The sequence below is a fragment of the Ostrea edulis genome, chromosome 6 (genome assembly GCF_947568905.1).
Source record: "Ostrea edulis chromosome 6, xbOstEdul1.1, whole genome shotgun sequence".
NCBI classification, from domain to species: Eukaryota; Metazoa; Mollusca; class Bivalvia; order Ostreida; family Ostreidae; genus Ostrea; species Ostrea edulis.
Genome location: NC_079169.1, coordinates 52,443,638 through 52,462,898, shown reverse-complemented (window position 1 = coordinate 52,462,898; position 19,261 = coordinate 52,443,638). Strand labels below are relative to the sequence as shown.

General features: G+C 34.6%; 1 protein-coding gene across 6 annotated transcripts; it reads left to right on the top strand.

Moving 5' to 3' along the window:
• The first annotated feature begins 318 nt into the window (after positions 1 to 318).
• LOC125683820 (protein FAM167A-like) lies at positions 319 to 18,670 on the top strand. Of its 6 annotated transcripts, none has more exons than XM_056139940.1 (3): positions 319 to 394; positions 9,443 to 10,033; positions 17,392 to 18,670. In XM_056139940.1, the coding sequence occupies exons 2-3, from the start codon at positions 9,668 to 9,670 to the stop codon at positions 17,644 to 17,646; spliced, it is 621 nt and encodes a 206-aa protein (XP_055995915.1). In that variant the 5' UTR covers positions 319 to 394; positions 9,443 to 9,667; the 3' UTR covers positions 17,647 to 18,670. The 6 variants fall into 6 exon arrangements, with proteins under 6 accessions (XP_055995915.1, XP_055995916.1, XP_048781257.1 ...); XM_056139941.1 differs by lacking the exon at positions 319 to 394 and adding an exon at positions 4,144 to 4,221; XM_048925300.2 differs by lacking the exon at positions 319 to 394 and adding an exon at positions 6,327 to 6,517.
• The last annotated feature ends 591 nt before the right edge of the window (positions 18,671 to 19,261 follow it).

Below are 19,261 nucleotides of genomic sequence, written 5' to 3'. Positions count from 1 at the left end.
ACCCATTTTCATCACGCGGGACATTGCAGGCAGAGTAATGAATCCCAATCAATGTTATTTAATTCTGGAACATCTGAGAAACATTCCTCACTAGAAATACACCGTAAAATCGAAAAGCAAATCACGTTGCATTTTAAAACGCGTATAAAATCCCACGTAAACTTCTGCAAATATCAACGCAACATGTATAATTGCTGTCCATAATCAGAATTTTCAAAATAAGAAGTTGATAATTTAAAAATATATATATTTCATGGTTATTTTTTACTTTCTTTAAGTTCCCAGATTTAAGCAGAAACCATCTTATTCTCCCATTTACTCAGCGATTCGGGGAGTATGAGTGTGTGTAGCAATATTAACTCACTGTATTGATGTCGATCCAGCGAATCAGGAAGTATGTGCAGAAATGTGAGTGTGTGTGACAATATTAACTCGCTGTATGAATGTCCGTAACGTTTTGATTATCAATCCAGTGAAGCAGGAAGTATGTGTAGCAATATTAATTCATTATGGATATCAATAAAGTGAATCAGGAAGTATGTGTAGAAATGTGAGTGTGTGTGGCACTATTAACTCGCTTTATGGATGTTTGTATAACTTTAAATTGTCTCTTAATCTAAATAAGGGTATGATACCTACCCAGTATAGATGTAACGTTAATAATATGTTACGTAACGGTTGAAACCCTATTTCCATGTTAATCCAACGTTCAAGTGTCAAATCGAAAGGTCAACACTAAAGATGGAGCATATGTTTCATCAGGTTTCCGGTGTTGAGAGAATCTATCTATCTATTGTTTGTCTGTATGTCCCTCCGTCTGTCTGTACCCGATGTTGTTGTTAACTAGTACATGTATCTCACGCATGCTTCTGTCCACGTCTGGATTCGGGTCACGATTCCGCCCGTAGATAACAGATTTTTCCATGGCTATGTTCTGAACATTTGACAGCGTTTACAACGGAAATATTTAATTCATTTACTTCGTTCATATCATCCCGCGATATACTGTAATCCCTCTACAAATGATTATGTACCGGTCATATTTCAGCATAATTCGCCAAGTGATAGTCAAAACTAAGCACTATATTTCCTAATTATTTACTGAGTATAAGAGTACATGCTAGTATGTTTGACAATCTTAAAATTAGATTTAACCGGAATCTTGTAAAACTGAGGTGTAAATGAGAGCAAGGAACAACAACTCTGGATTGGTATTTTCTATAAGTATCTCAGTAACTCTATATGTGTATTGAACCATACGAGATACGTCATATTCAGTAACCAGAAAGGTCAAAGTAATTACTATATACAACTGTTAATGGTCAAGGTCGTTCATCAAGGTCAAGATCTGTGTTGTCATTTTATTAAACACCTCGATGCAGTTGAGAGTTTGGGATCCAATCCTAACAGAGTTTTCTTTAGTGTAAAGATTACTGTTGCAGTCTCTGTGCTGAGTCTGAATCACTTCCTGTGTTTTTAGCGATAGAATTTTCACCCGGTTCCATCGGTGGAGTTAAGTTTTCGAAGTTTCGTTATACATTTCTAGAATTATCTCGGAATCATTTCAATTGTCTAAGTTGTTCAACCGCTAGTCAGTCTGCCCTGTGCGTTCAGCAAAGAGCTATATAAACTCTCAACTCAAAAATCAAAGATGACCGGCAGAAATATGACCGCCATATATTTATAACGTGCAAGCATTCTGAAATTATTTCATGGTGCATACTTATTCAAATCACTGGCTGCATAAAAAACAGCAAACGCACGTTCCTTCTCTGTACTATACCTATTTTCAATTAAAAAGAAAGTGGAGGATATTTGTCAAAACATGATAATCACTAAAGAGTCTCCTCGTCAAATTATCGTGTCTACGCCAAGCATTGTTCAAGGCGACTCCAAACTATACCGTCTTAAAATCGTGTCCCCCCTGACGATTCGGTGGATCATTTGTTACGGGGATAATGGAGTCCGATTGTACTGATGGGGTACTGTGAATTGTGTAGCCAGCGGATCAGGACGAGTTACGTCATCCTCGCCGTCATTGTCTCCCGATCAGTCACAGGATCTAACAATTTAATAAGACCTCGGACACCCGAGTGACTAGGCATTTTATTAGGGACAGCCAGGACAGGTATATCGAGGAACAGATTGTGTCACACAGGCAAGAAATTTGTACTATATTTAACAGGTATATTGGAAATAATTCCGAATAACGCATTTCAGAAGTTTGCAAAATAGATATGATGTTTTCTTTCAGAAAGGCCATGAGCAAATAATACGATAAGCAATGATCTTTTAAAAATAATCTCTGTGTAATGATGTAGATATTTTATGATAAAATACAATAAGAGCAAGAGGTCCTCTTTTTATTGCATGCATCAGCACTGGGCATAGCTGTAAGCTTATCATAAGCACGTTATCTTGTTATGAAGTTCAATGTTGTGTAGTAAATGGACATATTCCATGCCCTCTGTGGTTGTATAACAACGACACTTCTGTCAGAAAAATGCTATTACATCTTCCCCAAAAAATTGTCACGAGCTAGATAAAAATCATAAATAATGAACTTAGATTTAATACTGAAGCAGAAGAACATCGGCGGTCTAAAACAATTTATTTTACAACCACTAATAGTCATAACCCCGTGTTTGTTCAGTATATACATAAATACCCGTGCTCTGTAAACTTTATACTTGTAATCAATCAACAGTCCGGTATTATGAGGTGACGAGGTGGGGAGTGGGGGGGGGGGGGGGTGTTAAGAAGTTTCGCTATTAATTTCATTTACTTAATACATTTACTCGTGTAGACCTAGAGCAAAATATGATCCAGATAAATATGAGGTATATAGTTTTAGACAGAGAAGATTTGATGTCTGAAAACAACCCACAGGTTTCAGTTTCAAAAAAGATTGTGTGTGACGGAGTAAATTTAACTACTACTAATAGAGAAGTTGTTCAAAGTCCGTACGCTAGTACGCAGTCCTGATATGACACTTATTCGGTGCTCATGGGAATACCAACAGTTTGCAAGAACGAAAGAGGGAAATTTCTGGTTCATATCTGTGATGTGTTTCTATAATCGAGCTATATCCATGTAATTACGTAAAGTGGGTTGATGATCGAATGAAATAATTTAAAAATATAAGATATGACACACAAAAAGAAAGTATACGATTTTTTTAGTCATTTGATATTTATCGTATTCCATTTTGCTAGGCATTTAAAGTTTATCGTATTCCAGGAAAAGGCCCCTGGCTCAGAAGTCTTTTAACAAAGACGTCGGACAGGCTAATGGACCACTATAAGGTTCCCTGATAACATTTTTTATTGCAATCGGTCAAGCAGTATTTATTTTAATATATCTTGGTCAAGTACATTGTCCGTAATAAAATGAATACAACCAGACCGATGTGTGTATTTCTACTGCACTGAAAAGTCAAGATCAAGGTTTCCGATTGAAATCTAGTAAAATCTTTAAAAACTAGTAAAATGAAAACGGAGATTCGTATAAAGCTATGACATCAAAACTCACCAAAGGAATCTACCTGGAATCAATTGTTGAACGAGTCCGAAAGTAGACTATGTGTAGCGCAAAAAAAAATTAATTCTAAATCCCAAAACTCATTTTTAAAAATAACATATGAAAATTTTATATTCAACTTTCATATACATGTAAAAATCATTTTCCTTGGCCAGACATATCAATTGTCAGCAGTAGTTGGTTCTATCTGAATATTTTTAAGCCATCAGAAATTCTATCTTTTAACGTGAATGAAAACGTCCCCAGGCGAGTCAACAACAAATAGCTTTAAATCCGCTATCAATAATATCATATTTTGTTTTCTTATTACAAGGGAGACAATCTGGTATTGTCTTTCACTGTACATAAAAGATTTTCTTTCTTTCGCACAGGTTTCATTGAAGACCGTCCTATTTTTAAACAAACTGAAGTTTAACATCGTGTGATAAAGGTGCATTGTTAATAATTAAATAGACTGTCCCTGATTGAACTTTGTCTAACCCTTCACACACCACAACAAAAAGACAGTGGGCATGTACCAATAGCACAAGATACGACTTAACCAATAGCACAAGATACGACTTAAAAGACTTGTATTACATTCAACACAAAGCAAAGTAAGACAGAATTTTCCCCCATTTTAAGGAGGGACAACAGGACGTCAGGTAAAGCCCCCTACCTTTTCTGTGGAATATCTATCTGGTAATTTGTTTCTTATTAAGGTCCTTTATTATTTTACTTTAATTCAGTCTACATTGAAGTATATCCGGAGGTTTTTTGATTGTTTTTGGTATTGTCATCAACATTTCTGTACCGACCATGCTAAAATATGCTGAATCTTTATGAAATTTGCTGATGATCTCTGTGATACTAGAAGCACGGTCATATCGTAGAGTTTCCAATTAAAACTTGCATTTTGATCAGGCCTCAAGATCATAAACCGAGAATAGACTTTAAATATCAAAATTTTGATCAGGTATAAGATTTATTAAGCACAGATGTTTAAAAAAAAACTACTGGTTTATAAGAATATTAAATGCAAACATAAACTGAAAATTTTATTTGTTTATGAATATTATCTTAAGAATTTTAGACTTGTGTCTAATGCTCATTTTATGGTCTTGAGGCCCGATGACGACAAATATACATGTAAATTCATCGACCTTTTTCTTTTCAACCTCAAATAAAACATTTTTTGAATCTTTAAATTTTTAAAATTATTCATGAAAGAAACTTCCCTGAAACATGCATATGATGGTAATGTTACATAATAATTCATTTAAAGCGTTTCGGGCACACCTAAAAAGAATGTCGCTTACTTCTAAGTCATTTGTATACATAACAGTTAGGATCTGTTTAGGTCCCTCGCCGAGACTTTGAACAATGCAACTCTAATTCTAACATTGTTCATTTAAAGTGAAAGTGATTGTTTTTAAAACTCTTCTCTATTCCTGGACATCAGACGGAGTGCATTCAGTGTTACGAGTGCTCTTTTAAAATATATTGAACAGTGGCTCAACCCGAATCGATGCTCGCCAGCAGTTCTTACAGATGTAAAATTCATTCCTCTCATGCTACAAACGATGAGAATTTATACGCCGAGAACGAAATCCAAATCAAATTCGGACGGGTAATATCAATAAGCAGGAAGGTCTATGTATTAGGCCAGTAGAAATCAGTACCATTAACATATGTTATACTTAATTGACAAAATTTACATATGTTATATTTAATTGGTACATTTACATATGCTAGATTTAAGTGATACAATTTAAAATTTACATATATTTAAATTGGCACGTTTACATGTGTTATATTTAACTGGTACAATTTATATATGTTAAAGTTTATTGGTACATTTACATATTTTAACTTTTAATTGGTACAATTTTACATATATTTATTTATTGGTACATTTACATGTGTTATATTTAATTGATATAATTGACATAACATATGTATATCAAATTATATTGGTACATTTACATATTTTATATCTAATTTATACATTTACATATTTTACATATAATTGATACATTAACATATTTTACATTTAATTGATACAGTTGACATCTAATTGGTACAAATATCTTCCTTTGCTTTACATACGCTGACCCTCATGGGCTCACGCGTTGAAGGTCACATTCCTATAACCCGTGACTCTTGTGAAAAATTATTGAGAGGGACGTTAAGCACAGGCACTTGTTTCATACATGAGTCCCCCTCCTTGATAATACCACGAAGGAGGGGGACTCTCATGTATGAAACAAGTGCCTGTGACGTCAAGCAAGATACAATCTTTCCCATAGTGTTTTTGCTTCATATTCTTATAATGTCATACTGATTAAGCACTTGAACCCCTATCTACTGTACTATAGTACTCATTCAACTGACAATATTAAAAAAAAACCCATTGTCCAAACCTACAGAAAACGCTCTTTTATAAAACAGAATTAATTAATGTCGAACAGCTTGAAATCGTTGTTTATTATCACGGTAGTTCGTGCTGGTTTTGAAACAGTGTTAAGTGCTCTAGTGAATTCACTGAAAATCTGATGTTAACTGGTTTATTGAACGGGTATATCTTAGATACTGCCACTTGTCACTCGAGAACCCCAGATAGTACAATGTTAACGAGAGGACCGATAACAAAACTACCTCCTTCAGCAGGAGAGCTTTCTGTTTGTGTGAAGTCCCTTACGCAAGAATTTCTGTTTGATTTAGAAAATTTATATGCAATATGCTGTCTTAAATATGTCGTGTTTATTGATGATGGGTTGTCGATATTTCAGAGTTTTAAATTTGTTTTACACACCTGTCCCGAAGAACAGACCCTCCTCGGTACAAGTAAAAAGAAATGATTGATTTGGATAAAACTGACTTGAAACCGTCCTTGAGTTCCATTGAGTGATGTGCTGTGATTCTGCGGTCGTATTCGCCTTTCTTGTCCCCTGACAAACAACATGGCACCGTAACATAATGACGTTCACGGGACTAGGTTTGTCGTCAGTAGGATATCATTTATCAATAAAGAAACTATTTTTCAATCAAATTCTATCAAGGATTATATAGGGGCTTAAGGTATTAAAAAAATGATTAAAAGTCAATCTTTAAAAACAAATATTTATTTACACTCTGTAACTTTCCGTCTGGGAGAGTGTGTTTAATTTTTGAAATTGTTTTGGTAAATCTTATAGAATCAGTTCAAAGCGTAGTCTGATGTTTTTAATTTGAATTTACATGCTTTGGAAATATCAAGGAAAGCATAAGACGAAAAAAGAAAATTACATGAAATCACACGTGCATATGATACATGTATGTATGAATAAATGCGGATATAAAATCTGACCAATGTTACAATATTAAATTAAACAAGTACGTGTAGTCAACACAGACTTACACAATTATGTGGTACGCTACTACGTTGTGCAGAAAAATGTGTTTCGGTTGAGAAAAATTTTGAATGTTCAACTTTAGACAATACAAGACTTTCCGTAGAGGGCGGTGCTTTGAGAGAGCTCCCGATTAGGTCCATTCTTGACGTTGAATTGAGACCTATTTTCACCAATAAAAACCCCCAAAAAGACCCACACACAGAATAATCTTCAGAAAATGTTTTATCTGGTACAAGTGGCCTTACAATTATGGACCTGGAAGGCGTGATCACAGAAAATATCGAAATATGGTTTAATCTAGCTTCTTTCACTTCTAATCTGGTTTAAAAGGTAACGACGTAGTTTTGCTTTATGATTAAAAATGATCTAGCGCGACATAAGATGTTTAAACCAGGATTAATGCTTTTTACAGTCACTTGTAACTTTGCTGGCGATAGAGCGGATTACATAACTTGTCCGTGTAGAATTCACGAGAGAGTGACTTATGTCGATATATGAGACAGTCATACCGCTACGTTTGGTATTGTGGAACAGGTGTAAAACTCGCTTACTTTCCCCCCTTGATCGGATCTCGTTTGATATCCTTCTAGTTACCTATTAAATGTTGTATTGGATGTCCTTCTTCACTATGGACGGGGACAGTTTTCAGTGCAGGTAATGCATTTCACTAGTCTCTCATATAATGTTAAATTGTGTAATTCTTCTGCTTTATAAAGAATCTGTTTTCCTATATGAATCTGTTTTGTGCTTTTAAATTTAGAAATCCACGAAAGCATTCAGACACAGATAAGTCGATACAGCAAATGCTATATATTTTTTCTTCTTTTTATCAAACAAAATTACACCGGGAGCTGAGAAAATTTCTCATATCAGGTGACATAGAAACATTTTACAATTTATGTGTTTTCTAATTTTTTAGTTGAGAGGCTTTTTCTTTCTCTATTGATCAGGAAATGAGCACCTTTTAAGTAATTGTTATGCAGAGCGATTGTAAGCCTTACTGCACATTTCTAAAGTTAAGGTGGGGCTATTTTCTCTTGTGATCTGTGGAGTTTATCGATACAAATTGTGCATTAAGGATCATCTGTCTCGGATACGTGCTTAGAAATCGGGGTCGGTATCAGCATAGATCACTTCACGAGAAAATAGCATCTATCTATAGATCAAACTTATATCATTAGGCTGACGTCGATCTTTTGAATTGTGTCGTGTTTGTTTTCAGTTGCACGCGGATGAAGGATGTAATTTGTCCGTATGTCTGTTTACAAGGAACTCGGGTTTCTTAAACCTAGAGAACTAACCGAATTTAACAAACTGCCAAAAAACTGTGAAATTTTAAAATATTTGATATACCTGGATAATTATGTGTGATTTTTTTCTTCGAACCCCCTGAGGTAAGTTTATGTATATTAAAAAAAAAATTGTCACTTGTTTTCATAAACGCCTCGTATAAAGAGAAATGGAAATTTCAATGATAAGAGTCTGTGTAAATATACCCAGTCGTTTTGATTGTTGTGACAATTTGTACATAAGGATGTGACCAGGCAGTGTCGCACACAATCATACACCATCAATTCTCAAGTTTATTTATTTCAATCGCAGTCATTTATTTTCAAGTTTTTAAATTTGTTCTTTTGAATTTTAAATTGAAAATCACCATACTCTGAAACTCTTTCGTACCTAAATAGAAAAAAAACATATTTTACATAAAACATCGCATTCATTTTAAAGAAAATCTTCATTTCTCAAAGATCACAAATGTATATTTATTTTGATTAGTTCTATTTCAACAAAACACGAGCCGTCAAAATGACATTGGTAGTCATATATTTCTCCAAATGGATGATTTATTTTCTCAAACCGTCACTTTACTTTATCTCAAAGGTATTTTCCATTACCAATGACTTCCTAGCATATTAAAAACTGACAATCTATATTGACGAGGTACATTGAATATGACTGTAACTTATTAAAAGAAGTATTTCTTTTATCTATTGTGTTGCTTTCTTTTATACCATACTCGATGGGGTTTTAAGTATTTCGAATTAACTTCATCTGAATCGAAATACAATACAATTAAAATTTGTACGTTACATAAATTGAAATGAAACGCGCAAAGTATGTTCCTAGCATCGCGGAATGCTGGAAAATATGAATTATTCCAAGTAAATGTTGTTTTCTTTCTTTTCATTTTTTATTTGAAGTTATTCGAATTTGAAGACGAGGAATAAGGTGGTATTATATGAATATTCAACCTACAGGGTACATCAAATAATCTTTCTGGAAATCTTAATACTACTTTAGGATTTCGATAGATTTGATTTAAAATCTGATAATTAAATCCAGGGCCGCAGTTAATGGATAAAGGGGTTCCGGTGCGTTCCGTTTGATAAAAGCTGGTCGTGTGACTGACCAGATATGGTAATAGAGAGAGCGTTCGATTCGTCCACTGTGATAACTATCTGTAAAAATGCTAATGATACAGGTGACAAATCTATCGGTTGAGTTTTCTTTTATTTATTTTCCAGGTGCTTAACTTTGATGAGAAGATGAAGGAAAAACACGCCACGCATCAACAGTAGCCTTTTTTGAATTCCTCGTTCAAGTGAAAATCTGGTATCTCCGCATGTCTCATTCATGCCGGGGCTATTTCATATCAATCAAACTGTTCTAATTTTCTTAAGAAGTGAATGCTGTGGTCTCATGCTTCGGATTTATTTGGATTCAACTGAATCAGAAGCTTACGCACAATCATGTCAAAACTAAAGGACATTCGCAGACCCACTTTGGCGGTTATAGAAGAAAACTCGCTTCCAGAAAATTTTAACACATTAGTCACAGAACCCGACAAAACAGTTACCCGGAAACTTCTGGATGAAAATGACAATGTGTGCTCACACCTGAATCTACTGAAGGAAAAGACAGCTAAATTAAACTTAAGCACACGCCGTCCGAGTTATGTCACGTGGAAGAATGAGTGTATAGAAGACTCAGGGAGGGGAATTAAGGCGAAACTGCCCAACGTTAGGGGAGACAACTGTGCTAATGGAAATGAATTGACTCTTGATAAACGAATAGACAATATTGATGGTGCTCTAGTCTGGATTAAGCAAGAACTTGTAAGTATCATTGACAGGTGCCCGGTGTTTTCACACTACAAGGTTACTTTGTACAATTCTACAGCGTTATTGTTGATATTGAATAGGCGATGTTGGGATAACAGAGGGTCTAGTCTCGCTTCCTCAGACTCTCGCTCTCGAGACTTTGCACGCTCGTTCGTGCAGTCTCAAGAGCGAGAGTTTGGGGGAAAGCGAGATTACATTCTGAAAGTCGAGTTGTATTCGAGGGATGACAATTCTGAGATTGGATGTCTTTTTTCTGGATGGAGTCGATCTTCCTAAAATTTCTACGCTCATATTAGATGATTCCAAAAGGTTCTGCTGCATATAAAGGTTTTTTATTCTCACTGCAGCTTAATCAACATTCTTATTGTAGCTTAAACCGTGACATTAGATTTGCAATAAATATAACCTAGTTATAACATTTTAATTTATATAGAATGGACATCTAAACTATGAATTCAAAAGTGCTTTAAAATGGATGTGACACAAGACCACGAAAATATCGAGGAGCGAATTTAAAGCTGCATAGAGCACTACGTCATGATAAATATTAATGTAACTTTTGTACAGAAAATATCCCGTGAAGGGGACAGTTATTACCTTTCCTGCGATTAAAACGACGTATTACGCCACACAATTGCTACAAATTGCCCTAAAACTGTGGGAACCATCGAACCTTTAGTTATGCGTTACATACCGAGTTATTTCAGGTGGGGAAAAACTCTTGTCTTATTTCATGCACCAAATTTTTGGATGATGAATTATGCTTAGAGTAAATCAAGATGTTTGGTTTCGTGTCAGAAGTTGATTTTCCGTCAGCACCGAACGTGTCATGGAGCCTAATATTCGCCAAGTCTTCGACGTACGCCCGACAAGTGTCATTTATTATGATAGAAAATTTAGTGCTGCAGTACTCGGCGAAATCAGTATGATATAGAAAACAACGAGGTTCTTTTAGTATTAGATTCATTGCATCACATAATGTTATCCAGTCAGATGAAATGGATATTTTGATGTACGAAAGGAAATTTTTTTTTTTTTTTATTTTTACTTGTGACGTCAAAAATAAACATACAAAAACTTTTAACAAAAAAAATTGCAAACTACACGTGTCAAAGGAGTTACATAAGTGCAATTTCCATGGCATCATCTAAGAATATACCTCCGCGTTACAAGTTTAAATTTAGGAACGCATAATGCAAGTCAGTATTCACTTTATGTCCCTTGTTGCAAAATTAAGCAAGAGGCTTGCTAGGTCATGTATGCAGATAATGTCCTTCTGTCTGTTTCGGCACTTTGTTTTTTAAAACAACAATGAAATTTCCGACAGTGCCCGGAACCGTGTTTTTCTCGCCGTCCCACCAATCCTTCATAATGGAATCATTTGGTTTCTTTTCAACTCAATTGATTTTCAAAACGTGCTATCCAAAGAAAACTTTCGTGGACTGTTTATTAAATTCACCGAGAACAGAAGGAAATAAAAACAACCCAAAATATCAAATGTATAACAAAAACATCAGATGTATAATAGAGTCTATATATATAACACACTCAATTTAATTCCTCAATTCACTCTAAACCAGATCACGGAGCACGAGGTACAAACAAATACATCCATAAACTAAGGTTACAGGTAGGGGTCACGAAATATACAAGTGTGTATTGAAAAAATAGACACACCGGCAGGTAGATGTAGGTCAATAAAAGCGGGCAACATTAAAAAAATCTTAACAAATTTTGCCAATGATTTTGATACTATATAAATTCTATGTCTTCATGAACTCATTAAACTTTATCATTAGATCGTTGTACAAAACATTTTGTTAAGAAATACTCGTACACGGGTTTCTATATCGTAAAGGATGTAAAATGATGGTGATTTGTAGCAAGACTTTTCTAGACACAGATCATTAATAAAACAGAGGAATGCGACTACAGGAATTATGTAAGCTTGTATCGTGAGTAAAATCGATTTCTAGACATTTACAGAGCTCCAATGCTTTGACGCATGCAGGAGCCTTTTTTTATATTCTTTCTTTAGAGATAGAATGCTTCGAGTTGTCTGCAGTTGGTTTTTTTTAGCCACTTATGTGTATGATAATATCTATAACTGCCTTTCACTCTCCAAAGAGTGCACAATTCTCGAAAAGTGATCGCTTAATTTGTTATTCAAAATGTCAATATATTTTATTATTTTATCGTCATCATCAATAAAAACAGAGCGGAATCTCTCAGTCTTGCATAATTCTTTATGAGGAATAAGATAATAAAACCATCTTCTTTGATTATATTAAAAAGAACACCGTTGTCCCACGTTTCGAGGCAGCAACATCGGAGCCGTCTCCTGTTTAATATCTATATTGCGTTCACTTTGTCTGACCCCTTCACCTGCCCTGCCCATTTTCTCACCTCCGAAATATGCAATGCATAGTTTCGAGTTTTTTCATCTCTAGCAGGGTTCCATCAATCAGTTTAAGAGTACTTAAGCAAAAGTATTTCAGAGAGTTGAGGAATTCTTGTTGCTTTTTAAAGTGTTCATCGTCGTTGTCGTTTCTCTTCTCATTTGTTTTCTTTTCTTTGTTAAAGACGAGGTGTGTTATACATGTATATGACGTTTTTCTAAGGAGGAAAATAGAGGTTATTTACTAAAGCCCATTGAGCTCATTTTTGTAGCTGAAAAAAAAAGAAGAAATTTTCGCGATGTAACGCGTAACTTTCGCGAATTAACGCGAAACTTTCACGTTATATTGCGATTTTTTTTTTCAGCTACGAAAATGAGCTCAATGGGCTTTCGTAATTATTCAATATTTTCACACCATAAAGAAATTGACGAACATGTTGACTACGGCGGTAACCTATAGAAGATTGTAATGGATGAATAGTACTAGTATAAGATATGTATGATAATAGTATATGTATGCTAATTACAAACTCGGACTTTACCTTCATCAGCCAAAAATCGTTGTTACAAATTCGTCGATTTTTTAAAAAGATTACAACCCCGATGAGACTCGAACTCGTGCCATAGGTCACCAGATACCTGAAGAGGCTGAGTAGTGGTGGGAGTGGGGTGGGGTGAGGTGGGGTGGGGGTGTTAACGCCACCTTGATTTTACAAAACGTTCTTGGATATGATTTATTGTCAGTTTGTAGCAGAATATATTCATTTGATAGAAACATTACTGCAATTGATAGAAACGGTACATAATTGATTTTAATGTTTATTCTTATAATACTATATGCAAATCTTAAGACATATCTTAGATTAGTAGTGTATACTTTCGGTTCATAAACTTGGTGCTAGAGCTGGACTTATATGTATACTATAATTTCTTTCCGAATGAAGTCCTTTTTCATGATTATGTAAATCTTTTTCTATCCGTTCAAATATACGGGACGTTCCGTTCGACGTTCCGTTCGTTGGCCGCCTTATGTCCACGCGCTTACTTTTTGAAGTTTTATACTATCAAGTATGTACTATTTTTCACCTCAGCAAGACGAGAACATTTCATTATGTTCAACAGGATCTGAAGACCTTCGACATTGTCCCGATAGCCGCTAGTTATCTATATTCTCCATGAAGTCCTGTTAACGTCGGTGTGACTCCCGGAGACCCCGAATTCCTGATAATATCAAACAATTAATTCATCCAATCTGCAGTATCTGATGAGTTAAATGTATATTTTTATTCGACATTTACAAAGTGGACTATCGGTAAATCTAAAATGGTCTGTCTCGGATTTGGTTTTTATAAATTAGTTTTAGGCTGATTAATCATGTTTATGATCAGAAATTCAAACCCTGTAGTAAAACAAAAATATTAAAAACAAACAAAAACATTCACAAATGTACTTTTAATGTGACAAAACACTTATCAATTGGTAATATAAAGAATGCATGCATGCACACTGCATTGCCATTTTTATTGAACAGTTCCACAAATCACTTAGACTGATAGTTCAATGCTTGGTAATGAAATCCATCAATTTTATCACCGATGTATAAGAGTCATGTTTGTTCATCACCGCAAAACTATTTTATGTACGTTTAAAAAAAACCCGCATTGTCTTATTTTTGTTTACTATGTGAATCTCAAAGGTTGCTGACCTTTGTGCACCAAGTCTCTCCAACAAAATTATTCTTAAGTCCTCGTGAAATAAGATTCTGATTGATTGAAAAGAGGTGTAAAATTATTTATGGTATCACTGAACATAAAACATGTCATTTATCGCCAGCTTATTATTTTTATATAGTAAACAACTTCTTTAACTGTGATGAATCTGAAGAAATCTTCACATCTGACCGTATGCCCTCTTCTCATTCAAAATGTTCATAAAGGCGTAAGTTGGTTTTTAATGGGCGAAATAAAAAGCATTGATGATTAAGAAATATAAATCAGTGACCATATTCATATTACCAGACGATTGGGATGACAGATGGACAGACTCTTTGTACCATCTACCAATGTATGTCCTTGATTTCAAAATCCATTGAAGACACGTCTTCAAATACGCCCAAAGTTCGTCTATTAATGTAAGCTCTGTCCCATTCATTACATATCATCTAGATTAATTTTGAAATTCGAGCCGCTCTATTTTTGACCGTTCTGCTCCTGATGATCTGTCACTTGATGGCTATTTTTAGTTCAGGATTTTTGTCATAACGTTGGTTATAATTTGATAACTGTAAGTTATATTGTGTATTGACTCACGATATAAGACGAGACATTTTTAGTGGGTTTTGATTTGACGAAACATTTTTTTGATTTCATACTTATCGTTCCTTTTCTCTTGTTTGTGGAAGGTTTGGTTTCTTGTTATTTAATTGTTTGGTTTTCGTCCTGTCGAGAAACCTGAGTTTACTCAGGTGACATATTGCAATTGGTTGTCGTCGTGCGTTAACAATTGAACATTTTTAACTTCTTTACATTTATCATTCCAATTCTTTTCAAATTTGGTATGAAGCATCTTTGGAATAAGGGGGATATAAATTGTAAATTTCAGGATTCCTGCACCCCTGGGGCTGTAGGGCGGGACAAAAACTGCCCAAAATTGACCAATTTTCAAAATCTTCTCTAGAACCGCACATGTATAAGAAAAACTAAATGCATTGGGATGTAGAGCAGGAAGGCCTCTACCAAAATTGTAAATTTCATGATCCCCGGGGTAGGGGTTCTGACCCCCAGGGTGGGAGCCAAACTTACTATATAGTGTTTATGTGTAAAACACTTAAATAACAAATAACATGTTTAGTGCTATTGATACTAAATTGAATCTAAATTGATATTTAGAAAGAGCAGGTAGTCCTCTACCAAAATTGTAAATTTGATGATCCCCGGAGTAGGGGTTCTGACCCCAGGGTGAGACCAAACTTAGTATATAGTATTTATGTTTAATTTTGCTGAAACTGTATAAAATCTAAATACATTAAAGGATGTACAAAAGTGGCGAATTTCACAACCCAGGGTTTTGACTCTAGGGTGGATCCAAATTAGTCATATCTTTTAATGTTAATTACACCTATCATATTATGTAAAGCCTTTCATCATTGTATGCACTATTGAGGGCATTGAAGTTTAAGAACACATCTTGTTTTATACTGTTACAGAACATTAGAATTTACCATAGATATTCAGAATAGGAATTTTTTTCTAGATTTCATAGCCCTTGGGAGTAGTGATACTTTTTCACTAGTATTCAGGTGACCAATAAGGCCTGTGGGCCTCTTGTTCGCTCATGCTGAGACGTGACCAGCTGTAGACGAAGTATCACACACTTAGCGTTTCCAGTTGCATGAAGGTTAGTTACCTTTAACTGACAGTTAACTTGCCATTAACTTGAACATTTATATAGCGTTAACTTGAAGTTAACTGTCAGTTAAACTTAAATAACTTTTGTGCAACTGGCCGTAGCAGTGAGAGTCAACGCTTGTCACGACACGGGACCTCCGTTCCGAAAGACCCGTGACTCTCACTTCTAAATGCTTACTGTTTGGCGAAGGAGCAATCACTACCTATGTTTACGCCTTAGGTTTAGCATGAGCTGGGCTAGAACTCACGACCTCCAGGTCACTATAAGCGAATGATTTGGATTCTTGGGTATTTATGAGTACATACATTTATGGAGCGCCAAATTAACATAAACTCAAATAATTGAAGATATCTTCAATTATTTGAAGATATCATCAATTCATTTGATGCGCGCAACAATTGAATTAAAGATCTCTTCAAATAATTAATGATATCTTCAATTCTGAATTATTGCGCGCATTAATTGAATTGATGAGAGCATTAATTCTTCAGCTGATTTGATGCGCGCTTTAATTGAATTAATGATCTCTTCAAATGAATTAATGATATCAAGAATTGAATTGATGCGCGCTACAATTCAATTAAAGAGAGCAATAATTGATATAATGCGCGTATTAAATCTATTGATGAGAGCAATAATTGAATTGATGCGCGCATTAATTCATTTGATGAGAGCAATAATTGATTTAATGCGCGCATTCATTCAATTATTGCTCTCTTCAATTGAATTAATGATATCTTTAATTCATTTGAAGAGAGCAATAATTCTTTTAGAGAGATCAACTATATAATTAAAGATATCTTCAATTCAACATATCCACAATTGAACTAATGATATCTTTAATTGAATTGTTGCTCTATTTAAAAGAATTGATGCGCGCATTAATTCCTTATACAAAAGCATTGTAAATGATTTAAAGATATCTTCAACTGAATTAAAGATATCGTCAAATTATTTATACCGAGCTCTAGATTAATTATTGCGAGCAATATTTCTACTAAATTGATGCTCTCATCAAATGAATTGAAGAGAGCAATAATTGAATTAATGCGCGCATCAAATCTATTATTGCTCTCATTAATTGAATTAATGCGAGCATCAATTGAATTGAAGAGAGCAATAACTGAATTAATGCGCGCATTAAATCAATTATTGCTCTCATTAATTCAATTGATGCGCGCATTAACTCAATTGATGAGAGCAATAATTGAATTGAAGCGCGCATTAATTCATTTGATGAGAGCAATAATTGATTTAATGCGCGCATTAATTCAGTTAAAGAGAGCAATAATTGAATTAATGATATCTTCAAAGAATTGAAGATATCTTCAATTATTTGAGTTTATGTTAATTTGGCGCTCCATATACATTGTGTACAAAATGTACCATGAAAACAACAGCAAAAATATTTTCCACAAAATTGATGGTTGTATACGGATGACTGGGCTTTAAGCGATTTTCGAAACCAAATCAATTTCTCATGAAGATCACAAACCTGTTGATTACTTTAACGCGGTGTTTAATGTCTACATCTGTTTATTTACAGCAAGCAATGCGCACGCAGGACCAAGACATTGCCCGGAAGTTGCTTTCTTTACGTCACGAGATGCATGCACTGAAGCTACAGTGGAGCTGTGATGAACACAAGGAGATGTTGGAGGACGCTCAGTGGGACCTGGAGGAAATGCACGAACTTCAGGACATTTGTGACACGCCCCTAGACAGCATGCAACCCCACCCACTCAAACAAATAGGCGTGACCAAAATGAACCTCAACACCCGGAGATTCTCTATTCTATAAAGTGTTCTACAATCGTATTTATTCCACGGGCTTAAAATGTACGGTGATCTATCGAATCTTGCACTTGTACGCTCGCTATATGTGAAACACGACAGTGCGAGGGTGATAGAGGAAATGTCACGTTTTACGGCAAATGTCACGGTAATCGGCAACGAGGTATTCTACTGTCGGTAACAGTGTCCACGTATTAGACAAATTCATTAAATACATGTAAAATATATTATTTTCTTCGTTACAATTTGTATCACACGGAGAATTACCGGTAGCATGGATCATTAAAAAGATTCATGTATTTCGCTTTGGTGGTGTCGGTAACAGTGGTGCACTGTCGTACAGTAAATACTTACAAGTTGTTGGCTTTACTGTGTGTTATGCATTTCCACCTAGCATCTTTATTTTCAAAAAGACAGTACTGTACGCAATTGTTGGTAATATAAAAATTGTCTGTGATTTTGTCAATTTAGAAATCTGTGATTGTACATTAGTCCGTTCATAACACCCAAATGGCATATACATTGTAATTATATTGATCCAAGAATTATTCTCTGTTATTTAATCAAGAGAATGAACAAGATGTAGGTAAAACAATTATTTATGATACTGTAAACTTTGTTGGCATTTATTTTCTTCAACCTGCCGTAAAGGTGTTGCTAGTTGTTGATGCCTTTAATAAATTTCAATCGATTGAAATAGACAGCTACATGTCACAACATTTCAATAAAAAATCTCAAATGTTTCCTGAATGATAACTATTGCGATTATGATAACGGTAATACTTAGCAGTCTATATTCTGAAATCTGGAACAGCAACCACATTTCTGTATGATGTAAGATTCTTGAAAGCTGTGTTGCCATTTTCTTCTTCTTCAAATAACTCCTGTCAAATATTAAGATGTTGAATCTGTGAAGATTAGAAAACTGAACAAAATAAATGTTTTTATTTAATATGTTCATTCTTGCAGAATTATGCAATAATTATCAGATTGCTGACGGACGAAGAGAAGGAAATAAAACCAAAAACTTGTGGAATATTTGTTTCTTGATACCACTATCGCTCAATGAAGCATAATCGCTGGGTTTTTTTGTTCACAACTGCGTGCAATGCATTCATGAGGAAATGTCTATCATTATACAATTTGTGAAGATATCGAAGGCAGACACATTGGACATGTAAATATTCAGAATTAGATGACGCTTCGAGGACTCGTATGTACAGGCATTTGTCTCCATCTATATATGGAAATTGCAAAGCATCGATAGATTTTACACCCCACTTTAAAAACATTTAGAACGAATGGGAAAGAACATATGAAAACAGAAGTCGGTGCACGTCATAATTTAAATGTATGAAGCGCCAAATTTACATGAACTCAAATAATTGAAGATATCTTTAATTATTTGAAGATATCATGAATTCAACTATTGCGCGCAATAATTGAATTTATGCGCGCATCAAATCAATTATTACTCTCATCAATTGAACTGATGCACGCATTAATTTATTTGATGAGAACAATAATTTATCAATGTGGTGAAATCATAGCTCGCAGAATTTAATTTAGAGCTCAATATAAATGATTTTGATGATCTCTTCAATTCAAATGAAGATATTTTA

Bases quoted from the DNA above. Each gene is read 5' to 3' on its own strand.
- LOC125683820 (XM_056139940.1), top strand. From the start codon at position 9,668: ATGTCAAAACTAAAGGACATTCGCAGACCCACTTTGGCGGTTATAGAA. The intron at 10,034-17,391 runs GTAAGTATCATT...GTTTATTTACAG, and splicing joins TCTGGATTAAGCAAGAACTT to CAAGCAATGCGCACGCAGGA.